The 19,239-nt window shown below is 46.0% G+C and overlaps 1 protein-coding gene across 4 annotated transcripts in view; it reads right to left on the bottom strand.

Moving 5' to 3' along the window:
• LOC144826538 (uncharacterized) overlaps window positions 1-19,239 on the bottom strand; it is a 1,868,758-nt gene that overhangs the window by 354,230 nt on the left and 1,495,289 nt on the right. For all 4 annotated transcript variants that reach the window (XM_078684973.1, XM_078684974.1, XM_078684975.1 and 1 more), the window contains one exon: window positions 2,730-2,820. In XM_078684973.1, coding sequence (XP_078541099.1) covers window positions 2,730-2,820 — 91 coding nt within the window. The remainder of the gene's footprint in view (window positions 1-2,729; window positions 2,821-19,239) is intronic.

Raw genomic sequence — 19,239 nt, 5'->3', positions numbered from 1 at the left:
GTCGTTTCCTCCAGACGTCCTGTGAGTGCTTGGATGCGTAGTGAGACGTTCGCGCCTCTTCCCACGTCGCGTTGGAAGTGGCAGCCGCCGACTCCTTGCTGGTGTGTGTGGGTGTCTTCTGCGCTGTTGCGCACTTACTTGCTGCGTGAGTTTAGATGCTTTCTTGCTGCGGGAGTCTAGATGCTTTCCCTGGGGGCGCTACTCAGTCTGTTGCCACTTGCTGCTGCTGATTTCTCTTGCGTTGTGCAATGCTTGTTTTAGTTCTTGTTGATGTAGGTGCACTTTTGCTTTTGGCCACTGGGTGGCAGTGATTGCTGGATTTGGTAGCAGCCTGTCTTGTGGGTCTTGTCTTCCCCTGATGTGCACTCTACTGTCTCTCTCAGTGCACAGGGGGCTGGGGCTGCTGCTGGGAACCTGCTTCAAACTGTCCTCCCGGTGAGTCTCTTTCTCAGTTTTGTGTACTTTTGGGGTGGGAGTGAGCAGGCATGATAGCGAGGCAGTTCTGTGGGTAGGTGTGTCCAGGGTTCTTGCCTGGTGCCCCGGCACTTTATTTACTGTCTCTGCGGGAGGGGCACGGTTATTTTCACTTTCAGCGGCGCTGGCAGCTTATGGACGCTTCATTCCTCCGCCAGGGAGCCGAGGAGGTGGGGGCACACTTGTACTCGGCGGCGCTGGCCGCATGCAGGCTTTGCAACCCTCTCCACCCTCCTCGCTCGCGGCAGCCTCCGGCAGTCCTCGCGCGGGCGGGGGTGTGTATTGATGCTTCTCTGCTCTGGTGGGGGAGCGCGTCGCTCCGGTCACTCTTCCCTGGGCGGGGGCGCTTGAGGCAGGCCGCGGGTAGGCTCCGCCGGCTCTGCCTTTTTAAATGCTGATGAGGCTCCACTCTCCGGTCTCCCGCCGCAGCAGCTTCACTTTGCACGCGCTGCGCGGCGGAGACCTGCCTTGCTTGTCGCAGGCCGCGTGTGGGCTCCGCTGGCTCTGCAGTGTCTTTCCTCGTGGGGGTGCCGTCGGCAGGCCGCGGGTGGGCTCCGCTGGCGCTGCAGAGTCTTTCTTCGCTGGGGATGCCACCGGCGGGCCGCGGGTGGGCTCCGCTGGCCCGGATCACGTTGCGAGGGGGGTCGGGAGGCGGTTAGCTACTCCGCTCCCTCCCCCTCGTTGTTTTTGGTGATTGCGGGTCCGGCCGCACTTTATTTCACGCCGTCTTCAGTCTCTGTGCCCCGCCGCTTCTAAGCACACACGCGGCGGAGGCAGGGGACGACTCGGGCAGGCCGCGGGTGGACTCTGCCGGTCCTGCTTATACGTGGCATAGTTCATGGCGGGCACTTCGCCCCTGGAGCTCACCTTCGGCCGGCGGGCCAGATGCTCCGTCGCGGTCGTGGCGGGTGGGCTCCGCCCGGCCCGTGCACCTCTCCGGTGGGGGTTGCAGCCTCGCGGCCGTCGCAGGTGGGCACTGGGCGGTCCGCTGGTTCTGGTGGCACTCGTTGGTGGCGGTCGACGCGGGTGGGCTCCGGTCGGCTTGCTGTGGGGCTCCGACGTGCCCACTGGCTTCTCGGCGCGTTGCGCCTCGCTGCAGGGGATGCCCTTCAGGCGGGCAGCTCTCTTCCCCTTTTTCTTCCAGATCAGCTGTGGGTAGTGGCACGCATGGGCTGCACTACCGGCCTCGTCGCCAGTGTAGCATTGCGAAGGGCCCTAGGCCCGCATGGTGGATAGCAGCAATGATGTGGACACAGATACCAGTTAGGGGTAGTGGGAATGGCCATGAGCACGTGCGCTCGGCCCCTTTTATTAGCAGCGTCATGTGACACCATGACGTCTGTGGTGGGTGGGTGTAAAGTGTGTTACATCACTCTTGAACACTAGACCGTGTTCATGCTAGGACTCTACAGCTTTCGGTGTTTCTGCTCATTACCCGTCCATGAGGATTGTAATATGGCAGACGGAGATCCATGTTACGATGGTTGAGGGACAGCCACTGACAGTCAGTCAGTGGCGGTCCCTCGGCCATCATAATGAGGCCCTTTGTTCCAAAACCAACATCTTCCTATCCATCCTAATTAGTCAGTCCCATTCACTGTTTTAGATATTTGCTCATAGCTTTACCATGCTTGGGGTACACAAAGTGCGCAGGAGCCCCTTTGTTTGCTATGCTTAGATTTCTCGGCTACCAATTGCTTTATTCATTCACACACAGAGAAAACAAGGACAATGATGTGCTGACCCTCTCGTGGAGCGGGAGGAAAGGAAACAGGAGGCAAGAGTTATTTCAGTCAAAATGTTTAGCTGATCTCGTGAAGAACAGGAGGAAAGGTACTCTACATGCACACTGTAAGACCTCCTTGCGTTCGGCTGACCTGTGGTTGTGGGCACTGATGGAGCTAGCATAGGAGTCGGGTAGCTAGCTCAGAGGGCCTCTCTTTCACACATACTCATCATTGTGGTTATGTACTTTGGGTTCTAGCGTCTAGCCAATCTTCCCCATCTCCACACTGTTTCTAGATCATGCTCGCTTTAAACCATGGACTTGTGCACACACAATCTTTGTCTCTGGATTCCTTCTATTTCCTTCCTACCCAATGAGTCTAGATTCCAATCATTTCCTACCCAGACGACACCTTCAGTGCACTTTTTAAATCATTACAAACAATGTGAGACAATACATGCAGAGCAAGCAAGAAAAAATACAGTAAGCACAGATAAACATCACCGAAATTTGGTTCACCATCCCTTACCTTTGGCGCGGGGCCCATGGTGAAAGGTCCAAGCTGGCTCTCGTCCTGCTCCTCGAGGGGGGACATTTCCCAGCACACAATGCACCTGGTTCTGTAAAAGAAATCACAAATAATTGAGACAGAGCACAGAAATATGTAATACAAAAACAAGCAAGAAGCATTTAAAAAGAAGCAAGGCAATTGCCTAATCAAGCGACCTGAGCTTTGCCTCTTATCAACTGGAGTATGTGATGCTAAAATCTATGTATTTTTGTGCTACAATTATGCCCTTTTCCTACATACAATGGAATGGAGGAGGGAACTCAGGATAAATCAGAAGCATAAACACAGGCGCTAATATTCAGGCCTTGGAATGATGTACATGTATTGAGAGCTAGAGCGAGCTCCACTCCAGTCTGAGATCCAGCTACAGAGTGCCAGCTTCAGGACGAGACTACACTTACTAGAACACTTCAACTAAACCGTGAAGAGAATAACACGCGATAACAAAATGGAAACTTATCTAAAATATGTGTAAGTGAGCAATAATGCTAAGGCTATAGTGGCCTTTAAATAAGTACAAAGCGAAATAGCAATTGATTAACAAAATACAGCAGACCTACTACATGAGCAATCATTGTTCTCTGCAGGTAGTGGCTTGTATGTCAGGCCATTTCTAGTCTGCCTATACCAGCCCACTGTGCATTGTTTGCAGTATGTACAGTGTTATGAAAGCTGGGCTAGCAGTCCCTATTATTCATACACAATGACCTCGCGCACCATACTGTTAGTTGTAAAGAGAAGTGGGGCATAACTAAGACATGGAAATAACATGGTAAAAACTGACTTGTGCCATATTCCCTACAGCCCACCAATGGAAATATGGCATTTTACTAGTCTGGACTTTATTTTTATGTCTATTTCAGTAAACAATTGGGAAAGTAGTGACATCCTGTATTTGTTCCCTTTTTGAACTATAAACCGAAAATAGCAAACACATGCAGTAATCACTTAAAAAGCATTTGAGAGCTGTCTACATTGTTTCTAAAAGATTGCTAACGAACACAGGGCCCTTCCGGGATGGCAAAATATAAACAAATGGCTAGTATTTGATTCTGAGAAAGGTAGCAACTACACTCACAGCTACTAGTTTATGCAACTACTCATGGTAATATTTTATTGTTATATTCAGAAAGGTTTTAAATCATGCAATGGTGTTTTGTGTGCTATCACACAACCCCACTGCACCTTTTCACAAGTCATACCTTGCTAGTGATTTCTAGTGGACTCAGCAGACTCAGGGGTTATCAACAGCAGCAAAAGTTATTTGCTTCAACATCTTTTGATATAGTAGTACAAGTTCAAATCAACACCAAACACATTTTTTAATTGAATGTCAAAGACAATTATAAAAGTAAAACAAAATATCCATGCAGTGGAAATTACTTATAATATGATAAAACATGCAAAAGTTTAAAATATACCCCACAACAGAAATCCACACATTTAGATAGGAAACAGATGATTTAAGAAAATGACACACTCTAAAACATAAATCATCATTGGGTAACATTTGTAGGGAACGAAGAGCAACTCTGCATTGTTTAAAATTGCACACCCTTAAAAGAGGAATTAAAATCATGATCAAAATAATGTACGGTGCAGTAGAGTTTGGGATGAGACATTTCAACCATTGTTACAACCTTGTTACGTGTGCCCAGGACTGTGCTTTCATTATTCGTGTGGGTTTTCAACTCACACATTTACAGGGGTTACAGGGTATTTCCCCCAACCTGGCAGGGCCGTGCACAGTCTGAGCATAGTAGACACCACACAAACTAGTCTGAGCGCCAATCTTCCTGTCTTTACTAAAAACCCTGAGAAATGGTGGGCCTCCGATGAGGTCTCAGCAATCCCACTGTGGGGGACTTACTTGTGACAATGATAGGGGTTCTTGTCCCCCATTAACCCTGAGCAGCCAAAGGGACTTCATTCCCCAATCAATAGTGCACCAGGAGGCGCCTTTGCAGAGTGGTTGAGAAAGAGGGCAGGTCCTCCTCCGACGTCTCAGCAATCGTGCTGTGGGGGATTTACTTGTACTAACAATAGAGGTTCTTACCCCCAACTACCTTCAGTAAATGTGCTTCATCCCCCAACCAGTGGTGCGCCAGGAGGCCCCTATGCAGAGTGGTTGAGAAACTGTGGGGGACTTACTTGTGGCAACAATAGGGGTTCTTGGCCCCCAATGACCCTCAGCAGCCTAGGGGACTATTTTAGGGGTGGCCGAGCAATATTCTGCCCTCGCGCGGAACTCTGCGGAATTTGGCAGAGGTTATCTGCAACTCTGCGGAATTTGCGCAGTGAAACTCCCCGTGCTCTGCCCAGGCCAAAACAACACCTCCCTGTGGAACGAAACCTGGTGGTCCTCTGAACTCGGACCCACAATACAGATCGGACCCGCAACCTTGGCATCATACTGGACAGCAGACTCCCCATTAAATGCCAGATCAAAGAATTCTTCTTCGCTTGCTTCCATTCCCTCTGCATGCTCCAAAAGATCTTCAGATGGCTTCCCGTCAAACCCTGGAAAATTGTCACCCAAGTCCTAGTCACCAGCCATCTGGACCACGGCAATGCACTCTACGAGACTCATCCACGACCTCCCCAAACTGAGCAACATCATCCCCACCTCAGGAACATCCACTGGCTTCGCTTCCAGAAAAGATGCAAATTCAAGATGCTGACACATGCCTACAAAACCCTGCATGACCAAGGACCAGCATACATCAACCACCACTTGAACTTCCACCAACCCTCCAAACACCTGCGCTCTGCATCCCTCACCCACGCACACATTCCAGGCATTTGCTGAAACAACAGCGGATGACGCTCTTTCTCCTACCTCGCTGCCAAGCCCTGGAACGACCGTCCACTGCTCCTCCGAACATCATCATGCAGAAAGGGACTCAAGACCTGACTCATCCAAATGTCTGGATATCCTCGTGGATGATTAGCCGTGCTCTTCAAAAATCAGAGTACTCTGATTGATTAAATTCCAAGTGTACTGTACAATAATGTCACTCGAAAAACTAGAAACTTTTAAAATCTTTCCTTTGGGCCTATAGTTTTGAGTGTGGTTAGGTGGTACTGCATTGAAGTAGAAAGTCATTCAAACACCTTATATGCATGCTGTGAAGGGTAGTGTCTAATCATGATGTTTTAAACTGGAAGAAAGCCATCTAATTAATCTAGTAGGAAATGGTCCATAACGTTTTAAATGTAGTGAGCTGATAGTTCAGTTTGTATGTCAGTTTCTATATCAATGTTATTTGGGACTCCATTCTCATCAGTTCCTTCTCCCAGTCATTTCTTTTTTTACGGAACATATGACTTCCACTTCCTAGGTATGCAAAATGTGGCAACCGCCAGTGACATTGCAAACCACTGCTTCCAATGGTTCATCATATCAGCTATTAAAGGAGCAGGATCATCGAAGCTGATGGGGCAAAGACATGGCACAAGATCGTTTTATATCACACGTGCTTCCAGTAATGTATTAGTCTAGGACAAGACCACTCAGTGAAGCCAATATTGCAATAGTTGTGGTTGCCCTTCCTGAACAAGGAACTAGGTTAAAGCCGAGCAGGTGAGGCTGTGACCACCGTACAGAAGCTGAACTTCAGGTGAGCCTCTCCTGGATCTTATCATGGGTAAGCATTGGTGCAGAGCATCCTCGCTCAGTTTACTGTTTCGACAGCTCTTCTTGTCTGTTGGGTTCAAGAATATGCAGTGCATAGCTTCATGGGCGCATTTGGGGTATTACACCCCAGTAATGAATGTATACTCTGGTAAATAGTTGGATGCAGGTGCTCTCTGTTGGGTATGATGGGGTATCTGTCGATTTTTAGCTGGGATTTTTACATATACACAGACAAAAACACGTGCACACCCAATCTCTTCTCTGTTGTGACTTTTTTTTAAAAATGCGTTATTTCTAGTTTCCTCTTACTATTTAATCTTAAAAATCCGCACTCCTCTCCCTTTCCATTGCTCCCTTAAGCCCCACTAATGCCCTGCTTGTCGTGTAATGTGTTTTAACATGATCTGCCAAATCTGAAGTTCACCCTCGTAACCAATCTATTAAATCTGTATTATTTAAATATCCAAAGGTTGGTGTAACAGATGTTGGCCGAAACATTACACTCTTAGCATAGGCTCTTGTCGCGACGTGGGATTGTTAAATTTTAATTTTTCCAGATTTATATAGCCCGAACTCAACCAGAAGGTATCAGAGCGTTTTACATGAGCACCGGTTGCATTACAGTTGGACACATTAATTTTTAAGCACGGCGAGATTAAGTGATTTGCCCAGAATCACAGAATGTTTGAGCATCCCTGCCGAGACTCAACCCTGGTTTGTTCCCTAGATTCAAAGTCGCCCGTTCTAGCCATTACGCCACACCTTAACCTGGACTCTAACTGCCACATCTTGTCTAGGACTCTTACCGACAGCAGGTGGCCAGGATCACAATAGCATAGGGCATTTTCTGTTCCAAGGCAATCTTGCCCTCTGTTCTCGCTAGCTAGAAATACCAACTTGGCACCACAGAACTGGCAGGTACAGTGCACAGACACTGTTAAAAAACAGACCAAACTACGCCTAGTGCTTTCTGGGCGATGTACTAGGCTGGCATCACCTGGAGTCCGATACCCACCCTCATTTGGTAGTAACCTATGCATTATGCCGGAGGGGGTGTCTCAGGGGTTCCTCTCCATTCAAACCATATTCCCTCCCAGCTGGGCAGAAACGGATTACTTTACGTCATCTATTTTCGACCAGAGGATTAACATTACCATCCACCGAGTAAAACAGTTTTGTGGAGTAATCTGGACCCTCAACTTTTAAATACAAGCAGTGCTTTAATATTTCTGTAGACTAAGTACAGTATTATATGATCGATGTTTGAAAAAAAGAAATGTCACACTTGCGTCATAAGTGGGTCATCATGGTCAAAGGTAATGTTCCCTTTGCTGTCAATGGCTGGCAAAGGGTATGTGATTAATCAACAAATCAATCAATAATTTCTAAAGCACACTACATACCCGCGAGGGTCTCAAGGCGCTGGGGAGGGGGGGCGTTACTGATTGAACAGCCAGGTCTTGAGTATCCTCCTGAAGGTCAGCAGGTTTCGGGTCTGTCGTAGGCTCAGTGGGAGGGTGTTCCATGTCTTGGCGGCGAGGTGGGAGAAGGATCTCCCGCCGGTGGTTGTTGTTCGGATGTGCGGGACAGTGGCGAGTGAGAGGTCGATGGAGCGTAGCTGGCGGTTGGGGATGTAGAAGGAGAGCCGTCTGTTGAGGTAGGCTGGGTCGGTCTTGTGGAGTGCTTTGTGTGCGTGGATGAGAAGCTTGAAGGATATCCTCTTGTTGACGGGGAGCCAGTGCAGGTTACTCAAGTGGGGGGTGATTGACAGTGTCGTGGTACGTCGAGAATCAGTCGTGCCGAGGCGTTGTGGATACGCTGTAGTCGTTTGATGAGCTTGGTCGGGGCTCCCGCGTAGAGGGTGTTTCCGTAGTCGAGTCTGCTGCTGACGAGGGCCTGGGTGATTGTCTTTCTTGTATCTGTCGGGGTCCATCTGTGGATCATGCGGAGCATGCGGAGGGTGTTGTAGTAGGAGGAGGAGACGGTGTTGACTTGCTTGGTCATTGAGAGCGTTGAGTCGAGGATGATTCCCAGGTTGCGTGGGTGGTCGGTGGGTGTCGGGGCTACCCCCAGTGCCGTCCGCCACCAGGAGTCTTCCCAGGCTGAAGGGTTGGAGGCGAGGATGAGGACCTCCGTCTTGTCCGAGTTCAGCTTCAGACGGCTGATCTTCATCCAGTCGGCGACGGCCTTCATTCCTTCGTGGAGGTTGGCTTTGGTGATGATGTGGTCCTTGGTGAGGGAAAGGATCAGTTGAGTGTCGTCGGCGTAGGAGATTATGTTGAGGTCGTGCTGTCTGGCGACGTGTGCGAGCGGGGCCATGTAAATGTTGAACAGTGTCGGGCTGAGGGAGGATCCCTGGGGTACGCCGCAGATGATCTCGGAGGCATTGGAACGGAATGGGGTAGACAAACGCTCTGGGTTCTGCCGGAGAGGAAGGAGGTGGTCCATTCCAGAGCCTTGTCTCGGATCCCTGTGGCGTGGAGGTGTGCACGTAGAGTGCGGTGGCAGACAGTGTCGAAGGCGGCGGGGAGGTCTAGGAGGATGAGTGCTGCGGTCTCACCGTTGTCCAGCAGGGTCCTGATGTCGTCGGTGGCGGCGAATAGGGCAGCCTCGGTGCTGTGGTTGCTGCGGAACCCTGACTGGGAAGGGTCCAGGATTCTGTTTTCTTCGAGGTATCGGGTTAGCTGTCTGTTGACGATTTTCTCGATGACCTTGGCCGGGAAGAGGACCAGAGAGATGGGCCGGAAGTTCTTGAGGTCTCTTCCTTAGGTTTGATGTGTGATGACACTTCCTCTACCACACTGCCTTTGAGGAAATAACTCCACTCACCCATGCATCGATTCCCAAAAGCAACCTGAACAATCGGGATATGGGGTTTGCTCATATAATAATCCCCGTCACCCGTGCATGCGGTATTTACATTGCTGATTGCACTTGTGGCCCCGTACAGCTTGACAAATCAGACATACAGTAGAATTCCAGCACTTCTACAAAAGGGAATTTGTTCTTGACTTCTCTCAACCTACTTTAATTTATTTTAGGCTTGGCTCTTATGTGTCTTTACTGGAAGGAGACAGGACACAGTTGCCAAATTATACTGAAAATGTGCACTTCTCTCTTCATAATGTGTTTTATGCATTTCTCTCCATTCCAGCAGATCAAACGTGACTCTTTCAAAATGCGTGTAAAGCCCCTTGTACTCCCTTTTCAGAAGTCTCATACAGACAAAGACAACGGTGGCCAGAGATGAAGGGGCCCTTGTTAATTCAGGCTGTTATGAATTGGTAATGATTACTTACTGCGCTATCATAAATAGTTGATGTCTGGGTGCTGGTTAAATTCAGCTCCACTGAAGGGTGAAACATCGAATCTGAACGCGGATTGGCTTGCAGCCTAGAAGGCAAGACTCTGGGGGCTGAGAAGGGCTGCGGGGAGGCAACTTTTACACTTGGAGAGGCCGGTAACACAAATCTGTGTCTCAGCGCAGCCAGTGCATTTTTCGTCTGGTTAGACAGAGTATTTTTTTTAAGTCTTTGATTCTCCAGAAGCCATTATTCCTTCAATTAAGATCGTGTATGTGCGAACCATCAACAGTCCTTATGTGCACTACAGGACATTCAACACGACCCCTTATGTCTAATTCATTTCAAATAAATATTTTATTTAACATTTATTTGTAGTTTTATGATGCACGTACCAGACCTAGCAGGGCACTTTCCAAACATTCCGTGTGTATTTTACCCCATATGCAGGTGGGTATACCGAAGGGTTCTACTTCTTCGGGTTATTGAGCCCAGGGGTTGCAAAGCAATCAGAGTCTTGTTGAGTGCAACGCCGAGCACACCACTGCCGATACTGAGTGGTAAGAAGACGCTAAGCCTCAATTACTTGCACCCTATACAATTTAAGGTGCACCCGGTGTGCTTGGCAATACATTGGATCTGTTATATGAAGAAGTCATACCTTCATGTGAGATAATGTGCACCCTGTATGCTTGGCAAGGCCGTGGATCATCTACTTGAAGAAGTCATACCTGCATTATTTGTTTTTATTATAATTATAAGGTTTTATATTGGGCGAACATGACCCGTGAGGGTATCAGAGCACTTTACAGGGGGAGGAGTAAGAAACAGGTAAAGACACAAGTATAATCGCAAATACAAAATAAATACAGTCAGAGAGCAATAACAAATTGAGGAACAATACCTCCAAAGGAGCTCAGCAGGGTGGTAGTCATGATCAGCAAATGAAAAATAAACAAAGGTAAGATCAAGCGACACATAGTATGATCTAAGGCCAACAATTTGTTCATCAGAAATGATTTCACTTCTTTTTTAAAGAAGGTGGTGTACGGAATCAGACAGATTTCCTGTGGCAAAGAATTCCATCATTTTGTGGCGATACCTGAAAAGGCTCTGTTGCACGTTTTCTTTTTGTGGAAAAAACTGTGGTTTCAGCAGCAGGGAGCAGGTATTTCGCGATAAGCTACATCCGCCTGATTATTCTAGCTTTTGTGCAGAGTACCTAGGAATATTGAAATGTATGGCTATATGAGTCATGCATACAATATTTTGTTGAATTAACTTGCCTCATAAGGGAGCCAGCCAGTTCAGGGATTTCAGATCAGGGTAGATGTATTTGTTTCTTTTTGTTCAGGTGACAAATCTGGCAGCAGCGTTGATAAAGGCCCGTAGAGGGTCAAATTGTAACTGGGAAGTCACTCAGCGTTGCACTTCTGTAATGGAGCCTGGGAATGACTAGGACTTGGACCGCAGATTTAAGACCCTCCTGGGTGAGGAAGTATTTTAATTTCCTTAGGATGCTTATCTGATAGTTTGCTCCTTTGGTGGCGGTACTGATGTGGTTCTGCATGTGTAGGTGTTTGCCTAGTTTAATTCCCAGAGATCTTGCAGAATCTATAATGTGAGGTGTGCAATTGAGGGCAGTTAGGTGCTCCATTCATAGGTCGATCTTGAGATTGTGTTTAGCTGGAGTACTGATGAGGAATTCTGTTTTGACGGCGTTAAGTTTGAGATGGTTGCGAGTAAGCCAATTCTGTGTATTTTGTATAGTGTTGAGGGTTGTGATGTCATCTGGGGAGGAGATTTTCAGGTACAATTGGGTGTCATTAGCATACGTGTGATAATGAATGTTAGAGGATGTCAAGGAGTCTGTTAGCGGTTTCATGGATAAGTTGAAGAGATTCGGTGAGAGGGAGTATCCCGGTGGTACCCTCAGGGTGACCGCAGGGGGCTTGGACAGAGATTGGTTGACCGTGACTCTTTAGGGTTCTGTTATGGAGGAATGAAGTAGACCATTGTAGGACGGTCCCTGATAACCCCATTTTCCTTTCAAGTGGGTTTAGTAGATTGTCATGTTTCTCAGTATCGAACGCATACAGTAAGTCAAGGAGGATAAGAGGACACGCTTCATTCATGGCATGTTTGGCAAGGCCGTGGATCTGTTACATGAAGATGTCATACCTGCATCCGAGATAAGGTACACTCAGTATGTTTGGCAAAGCTGTGGATCTGTTAATGAAAAAATCATACCTACAGGCGAGATAATGTACACCCGGTGTGTTTGGCAAGGCTGTGGATCTGTTACATGAAGAAGTTATACATGCATGCGAGGTAAGAGACGCCCAGTATGTTTGGCAAGACCATGTATCTGTTACATGAAGAAGTCATACCTGCATGCGAGATAAGGGACACCCGGTATGTTTGGCAAGACCATGTATCTGTTACAAGAAGAAATCATACTGGCATGCAAGATAAGGTACACTCGGTATGTTTGGCAAGGCTGTGGATCTATTACATGAAGAAGTCATACCTGCATTCGAGATAAGGTACACCTGGTATGCTTGGCAAGACCATGGATCTGTTACATGAAGAAGTCATACAGGCATGCGACATAAGGTGCACCCAGTATGCTTGGCAAGACCATGGATCTGTTACATGAAGAAGTCATACAGGCATGCGACATTAGGTGCACCCAATATGCTTGGCAAGACCATGGATCTGTTACATGAAGAACCATACGTGCATGCGAGATAAGGTACATTCAGTATGTTTGGCAATGTCATGGATTTGTTATATGAAGAAGTCATACCTTTATGCAAGATAAGGTACACTTGGTATGTTTCAAAAGACTATGGTTCTGCTGCATGAAGAAGTCATACCTGCATGTGAGATAAAGTACAGCTGGTATGTTTCTAAACTATTAGGTCCAAGTGTGATAATGATTCTGGCACTACCACCTGCACATAATGATCTTTAGGTCAGAAAACAAAAGCCAGTGAAACTTGTCACCCCCTCTTGATAAAGCTGTAAAGATGTCTAGCGGTTTTTAGTATGTTGTGGGGGCTACAATCAAATAAAGTCACACAGGCTTCTCAGACACGTTTTTAGTCAGTGACAAAGATTTTGTCTGCTGAAATATAGTGGACCAGCAGGCTACAGCATGAGGCACTTAGCCACAACCTGGTGTCTTAGTGGCACAGTTAGAAAGGTAGATGGAGGGACTCTGTTATGATCTCAGTAAACAAGAGCAAGCGGGTAAGTCAACACAATGCAGCACTCCCACAACAGTAACGGGGCCATCCCGGTAGAGTGATCACTGATGATGAGAAGCCATGGCACAACAACCAGCGTATCTGTGTACCCACTGGTTGCTCCCTTCTGGTGTCTCCTCAGACTCTTTTTGTGGACACAGCATTATCTACAAGACAGAGATGCAAAACAAACATATATTTAAGTAGTTGCACAGAAGGGATCTAGTTTTCACATTGATACGCAGACCTTGATTTGGTAGAGTGAAACACTCACCATTAGGTTAAATAATCAGTAATAACAACACTTTTGGACTGTGGTTTGCGGTGGGATTACACAGACCTTTCTAAAACTGAAAAGGGAGATCATTTCAATCAGAACTCGCCTATAAATCTCAAGGCATTTCACAGTCCTGGAGTGCGAGCCATTGTGTTTTATGTTGTGCCCCATCAATGACGTCCTAATAATAAGACATAGACAAGCATTGGCAATGCTAATTAGTCTGGCTTTCAAGTAATGTGTGGTAACGTGAAGCATTACAATTAATAAGCATGGGAATAGTTGTGTATTTATGTAGAATCAGATAACTGTAGAATAATATTGGTGCAGGCTAAAATGTCAGGGGATAGTTGCACTGTCAAGCCAGCTCTAAAAAACATGTAGGTTAATGACTGCCTCCTCCCTCTGTGCTGTTGGCAGAGAAAACAACATAAATTATCTAGTTATCTAGGACACTTAAATAGCATTCTAATATCATGTGTGTGCCCCTGAAAGTTTGAGCTCAGGTAACTGGTTAAATAAACAAAATAATTACAGCTGCATGGATGCAAAGCACTTTTTTGTGGAAACACACAGCATCTGCCCAATCAAAACATGTATCCTGGCTCTGAACATGTGGGTGGAGCCAAAGCTACTTTCTAGTGATGCTCACATAATTGTCTGGCGACAGCTGCGCTGTCAAGCTAGACCATAATGAGTCTAGTATTGACAATGTTCCTGCTCAGAGGGGGTATGGTCAAAGAGCTCTGACTGACTATGGAAGATAAATGCAACATATTTATACATCATAAAAATTTTCAAGCTTTAGAGAAGTGTGGTTTAGAGATTTTGAAGGTAATTCTCCAGACTAATCTCATAAATGTGACCACTCATTTGCTCAACCATAAATTGCTTGGCTCCATTTTGAAGCCAGGTGTCAGGCTAATGTGTTTCTCTTCATTATTTATTGCTGCTGGATCAGCACATCCTCTGCCTCTATAGGTTTCCACTGTACTTTGAAGATAATTGCTGCCCTTTATGTTGATATGAAAACCCTTAAATCTTGCTTTGCTGCTTATGAGCTTAGAAAAACTGCACCTATGATCTGGCTATGCTAAAATAAGGTTTACTGCCCCCTACCCCGAATATGCATCATATGTAGTATTATGCATGTGTGTAGATGGTATCTGTATAGTGCAAACTCACCAAAAGGCAGCAGAGCACTGTGCAGGGTAAAAGGCAAATATTCAGTCAATGAAGGACTAAAGGGAAAGCTGGGATCTGAGAGTGGAAGTTAACTGTTGCTTGTTAGTATAATCCTGTTGGACGTGGCTCTCTCTGCAGGATCATCCTCAAACTGTTTGCCTTCAGCCTCTGATTTTCTGAACACACCTTTGTTGGCTTCTAGGACTCTGTACACTTTACCACTGCTAACCAGTGCTAAACTGCTTGTGCTCTCTCCCTAAAACTTGGTAACATTGGCTTCCACCCAATTGGCACCTTTAATGTACTTGTAAGTCTCTAATAAAGTGGTATGACATGTACCTAGGGCCTGGAAATTAAATACTACTAGTAGGTCTGCAGCACTACCTGCCACCCATTTAAGTGGCCCTCTGAACATGTCTAAAGTCTGCCATTGCAGCCTGTGAGTGCAGTTTAAATTGCCATTACGACCTGGCAAAATAGACCCTTTGCCAGGCCTAAACCTTCCTTTCCAATACATATAAGTAACACCTAGGTTAGGCCCTAAACAGCCTATATGGCAGGGTACAGTGTATTTAAAAAGCTAGACATGTACTTTTAACTTTTACATGTCATGGTAGTGGAATACTCTAAACATCCTTTTTCACTATTGCAAGGCCTTTCTCTCCCATAGGACAACATTGGATTACGGTGTTGCATTTAATAAGTGATAACTTTCAGTTGTGAGCAGGTAGGGAAGTTGAGTTTGGTCTCTATAGAATTGTAATTTAAAACTTCTTAAATGAACAGCTTAAAAATAACTGCTTGCTTGAAAAAGGCAAGTAAGTAGTAGAGGTTAGATAATCTCCCTTGAAAGGGAATTAGGCCCATCAGTGGTGGAAAAGAATCTTACTGTAAACGTGCTCTTCAAGAACCATTGGTCTAGGTGATTTGACTGTCACAGCAGGTATTATACATTTATTGCATTTATTACATTCACACTATTTTGGTGAGAAGCTCGAAGCTGCACCCCCCGCTCCCTGCTCCCAGCGCCTTGAGACATTCACGGGTCAGTAGCACGCTTCACAATTCCCTGATTGATTGATTGATTGAATGGATGGTAAAGTTTACCTTCAACTGATTGCTCAAGACATTGAAATCTAGACTCTAGCTGCCATGGTATGTAAGAGGTGGCAGTACCCACCTACTGTTGGCAGGAATCCCCTACTGGCAACAGCTTGCACTTATCAAGCACAGCAGCTGGGTCTTTGGGGCCAAATTTGAATGGCAGTGTTCATACAAACTGGGGGCTTGCCACTGTTGGGATGGCCCAAGGAAGCGGGGGCAGGTTGCAGAGAGGACAATCCCGTAAAGGAAATACTGTGTAGCACTCTCTACTCAGACTGGAGACATATCCAATGATCAGTTCAGTGGAACACCTGGTACAAACGGCAGAAAGTACAGAAAGAGGTCTCCAAGCAAAAAGAGATAACTTTTTGTAATTTCTCCAAATCCCTGCAGTACTGCCCAGTAGAAATGAATACTGGTGCTCAATCAGAAGACAGGCCAGGACTCTTATCAAGCCATGGATGAAGTCACAGGGTAAAGGTAGCCTTAGATAAATAAAAATAAAATTACCCAAAACAACTACTTAAGAGCACAAAGAGAGTAAGAGACTGTCATTTTAATGTCCCGGTGTTTGATGGGGTATATAGAAAAGACAAGGAAATGTAAGTAAAAAGTGTTAAAAAATTGCGGCATGTTCCTTTAAGGCGGAAAAGTTTTATCCGAACGGTAAAAGGAGCACTCTTTCACTCTGCAAGTGAGGGCACTGGGAACAGGAGCTAAGTGCTTTGCTTCCTCGTGACACTTACAGGATGTGACGGCTGCAGCCAAGCATGCAGGCTAAAGACTGCACTGATGTGGTCTTCGGGGAGGGGAATGGGACGAGGAGAGTAAAAACAGGGGGAAGGGAAGGGCTTGTGGAATAAAACATGAGAGGGAGTCAGAGCTAATGCATCAGAGGCTCACGATTCGAAGCTCCTCTTAACACCCTCGCCCCATCTGTATCTCACAGATATCTGCCTTTCTAGGGCACCGGCTCCTTATGGTCTGAATATTAAAGCACGTGGCTGGAGGTCACTAGCGCTTCACTTTAAATGTCGGAGCCGTATCCCTGAATGCCTTGTGTAATTTGTGACAATTTGAATTAAGTTACTCGACTTTTAGCTCCAGCTAATTTTGGCTTTAATGGAAAATCTTTATTTCAAAGGTAATAAAAATGTAGGCAAATTCAATGTAGGCTATAATACTTTTCTGGGGTTTTATGATGCAAGTGAAATATCACAAAAGTATGCTTCACTTTGGATGTTGCTTCTGCCACTCCTTTTCGTTTTGCTCCCTCTTTACTCTTAACTCGAATACTGTATAATGATTAGCTCTGTTTTAAGTACTGCGTTATAGTTTCACACCAACTTCATAAACAGAAATATGATACAGAAATGTAATTGATATATGTATGGGTATGGCCCTGGGACCAAACACGATTCCGAGAGTCTTATACAAGTCGGGCATTTCCTTGTGGACACCTTATATTACTGTGCTATCAAATTCCATTCTTAATGGGGCTGATCTACCAGACTCTTGGGTGGGGGCGCATGTTATACTGATTTATGAAAAGGAAGACCTAGCTAGGTACTCCTGGAAATTATAGGCCGATAAGTCTCCTGGACAATTTGCAAAAAATCTTCTGCAAGCAAACATTGGGCAAGCGCCAAGAGCGGATTTTACCCCCTTTTCAAGCTGGCTTTGGAGCCAATATCAGCACCACCGATCAAGTTTTCTGCTTCTTACTTATATTATGGCAATACATCCAGCTGCAAAAACGACGATCTGTATGTAGCCTTCGTTGACCTAAAGACAACCTTTGATTTAGTCCCAAGGTAGATGTTACGGGAGGCCCATGGCTCAATGGGCGTCCCTTCTCCCATACTAAACATATTAATCAGGTTACATCACTCTAATGATGTCCAGGTCAGATCGGGCGTGTAGGAAAGTGCCCCTTCTTTGCATTGTTACCCCCCTTTTTTGCCTGACATCTGATGCAACCCGACTTAATGTGCCCTAGGACCCTACCAATCAGGTTCCAAGGGTCTGTGTTGTTTTGCAAAATTGTCCCCTTGTATCCACAATTGGCACATCCCTGGCCCCACATAAGCCCCTTGTAAAAGGTACAATGGGTACCAAGGGTAATGTGACCAAGGAAGGCCTCAGAGGGCTGCAGCACCTAATGTGCCACCCTTAGAGGCCCTGCACCTTAACCCACACACTCTGCCACAGCAGGCTCCGTGTGTCAGTGCAGAGAAAAGTGAGGAGTCAGCAATGCACACACCACCGCGTGCCATGCCTGCAATCTACTGTTTAAGGCCTAGGTAAGTTACCCCTCTAGCAGGGTACACTAATCCTAAGGTGAGGGTACAGAGGCACGAGCCCTATCCCCCTATAGTGTCTAAATCCATTTATAGACATTGTAAGTGTAGTAAAGCCATAACGAATAGATGGTCTGGGAGTTGGGCACCATGATGAAAAGGTGCCTGCATTACAGGCAGGATTGTTTTTGTGCAGGATGGGGCACCTTCCTGCACAAACACAATCCTTAAAGGCATTTTCCTTTTTCTATGTGTGATGCTCAATGCCTCACACATAGAAAACGGAAGTAACAAGGAACTATAAAGCCTTGTTACTTCCTCCTCGTTACGCCTGGGGCTGGCAGCCATATCATTTTGACACATTCACAGGTTTACATCTCTTTGTAAATCTGTGTATGCTCCAAAATTCATGGATGGATGAATGAGTATGAACACCCAAATGCCACCCATGGAATACATCCCTCCCTTGAGGTATTTTGGATTTACTAAACCACGCAAAGCCATGCAAGGTTTCTTTGCGTGCTTAGTAAATCCCACTATCAGACTTGCGTTGCCTTGAGGTAACTTGCGTCATGCAAAGGCAAAACAAGCACTTAGTAAATCTGACCCTAGGTCCCGGACGATGGTATGCCACATGAGAATGACATTTTTCTGTTGCAGGTGTTACTTTTGCAGTTTCAATCACAACTTTCTTAAACTGAACACTGTTAACTAGCTTTTTCTAATGTAACTATTTTATTTTTCTGTGGTAGCACTTTCTCTCTGTCCTTCGTTGTCTGTCTTATCGCCTGCTCTCTGACTTGTCTCTTAATTTCAAAAGTCTGTAAAATTACTGAATCAGAATGGCTGTAACAAGCGAACACTAATGAATTAAAGCAATGGGATACTTTAAATGTGCTGAAAGAATCAACCAGTTGTGTTTCTTTCATTTAAAAAAAATGAGGCAGTGAGATTTGACTATTCGGATAAAATACTAAACTGAGGGAAAATGAACTTGATCTTTCTGGTCCTTCTAATGTCTTCTAGCTTTCAGGCCTCTCTAGGGCCTGTGGGACTCAACGTTAATTTGGCAGTACTTGTGACAAGTATTACGGCTGTGCCTCGTATATAAAGATCGATTGCCTAGTAACTCATCTTTGGGCTTTGACTCTTAGGAGTTAATGAGGTCAAACAGTCAAGGCTTTCTGCTTGGAGGTGGCAGTGTGCAAACGTATACTAAAATCCAACTCATGGAGCACGCTAACAGCTATGGTGGGGAGCCGTGTATTCCCGAAATGGACTTTGGTATCCCTGACTGTAGCCGTCACTTCGGTCTAATTGATTAAGCTCAGTAGCAGGTGAGGGTACATTCTTGTAAGAATGACAGACAATAGATGTTGTTTTAATGCTTTATATAACGAATTAATAGGCAA

The sequence above is a fragment of the Lissotriton helveticus genome, chromosome 3_2 (genome assembly GCF_964261635.1).
Source record: "Lissotriton helveticus chromosome 3_2, aLisHel1.1, whole genome shotgun sequence".
Lineage (NCBI taxonomy): Eukaryota > Metazoa > Chordata > Amphibia > Caudata > Salamandridae > Lissotriton > Lissotriton helveticus.
The sequence above is the reverse complement of the archived record's forward strand: the minus strand, read 5'-3'. Positions and strand labels throughout refer to the sequence as shown.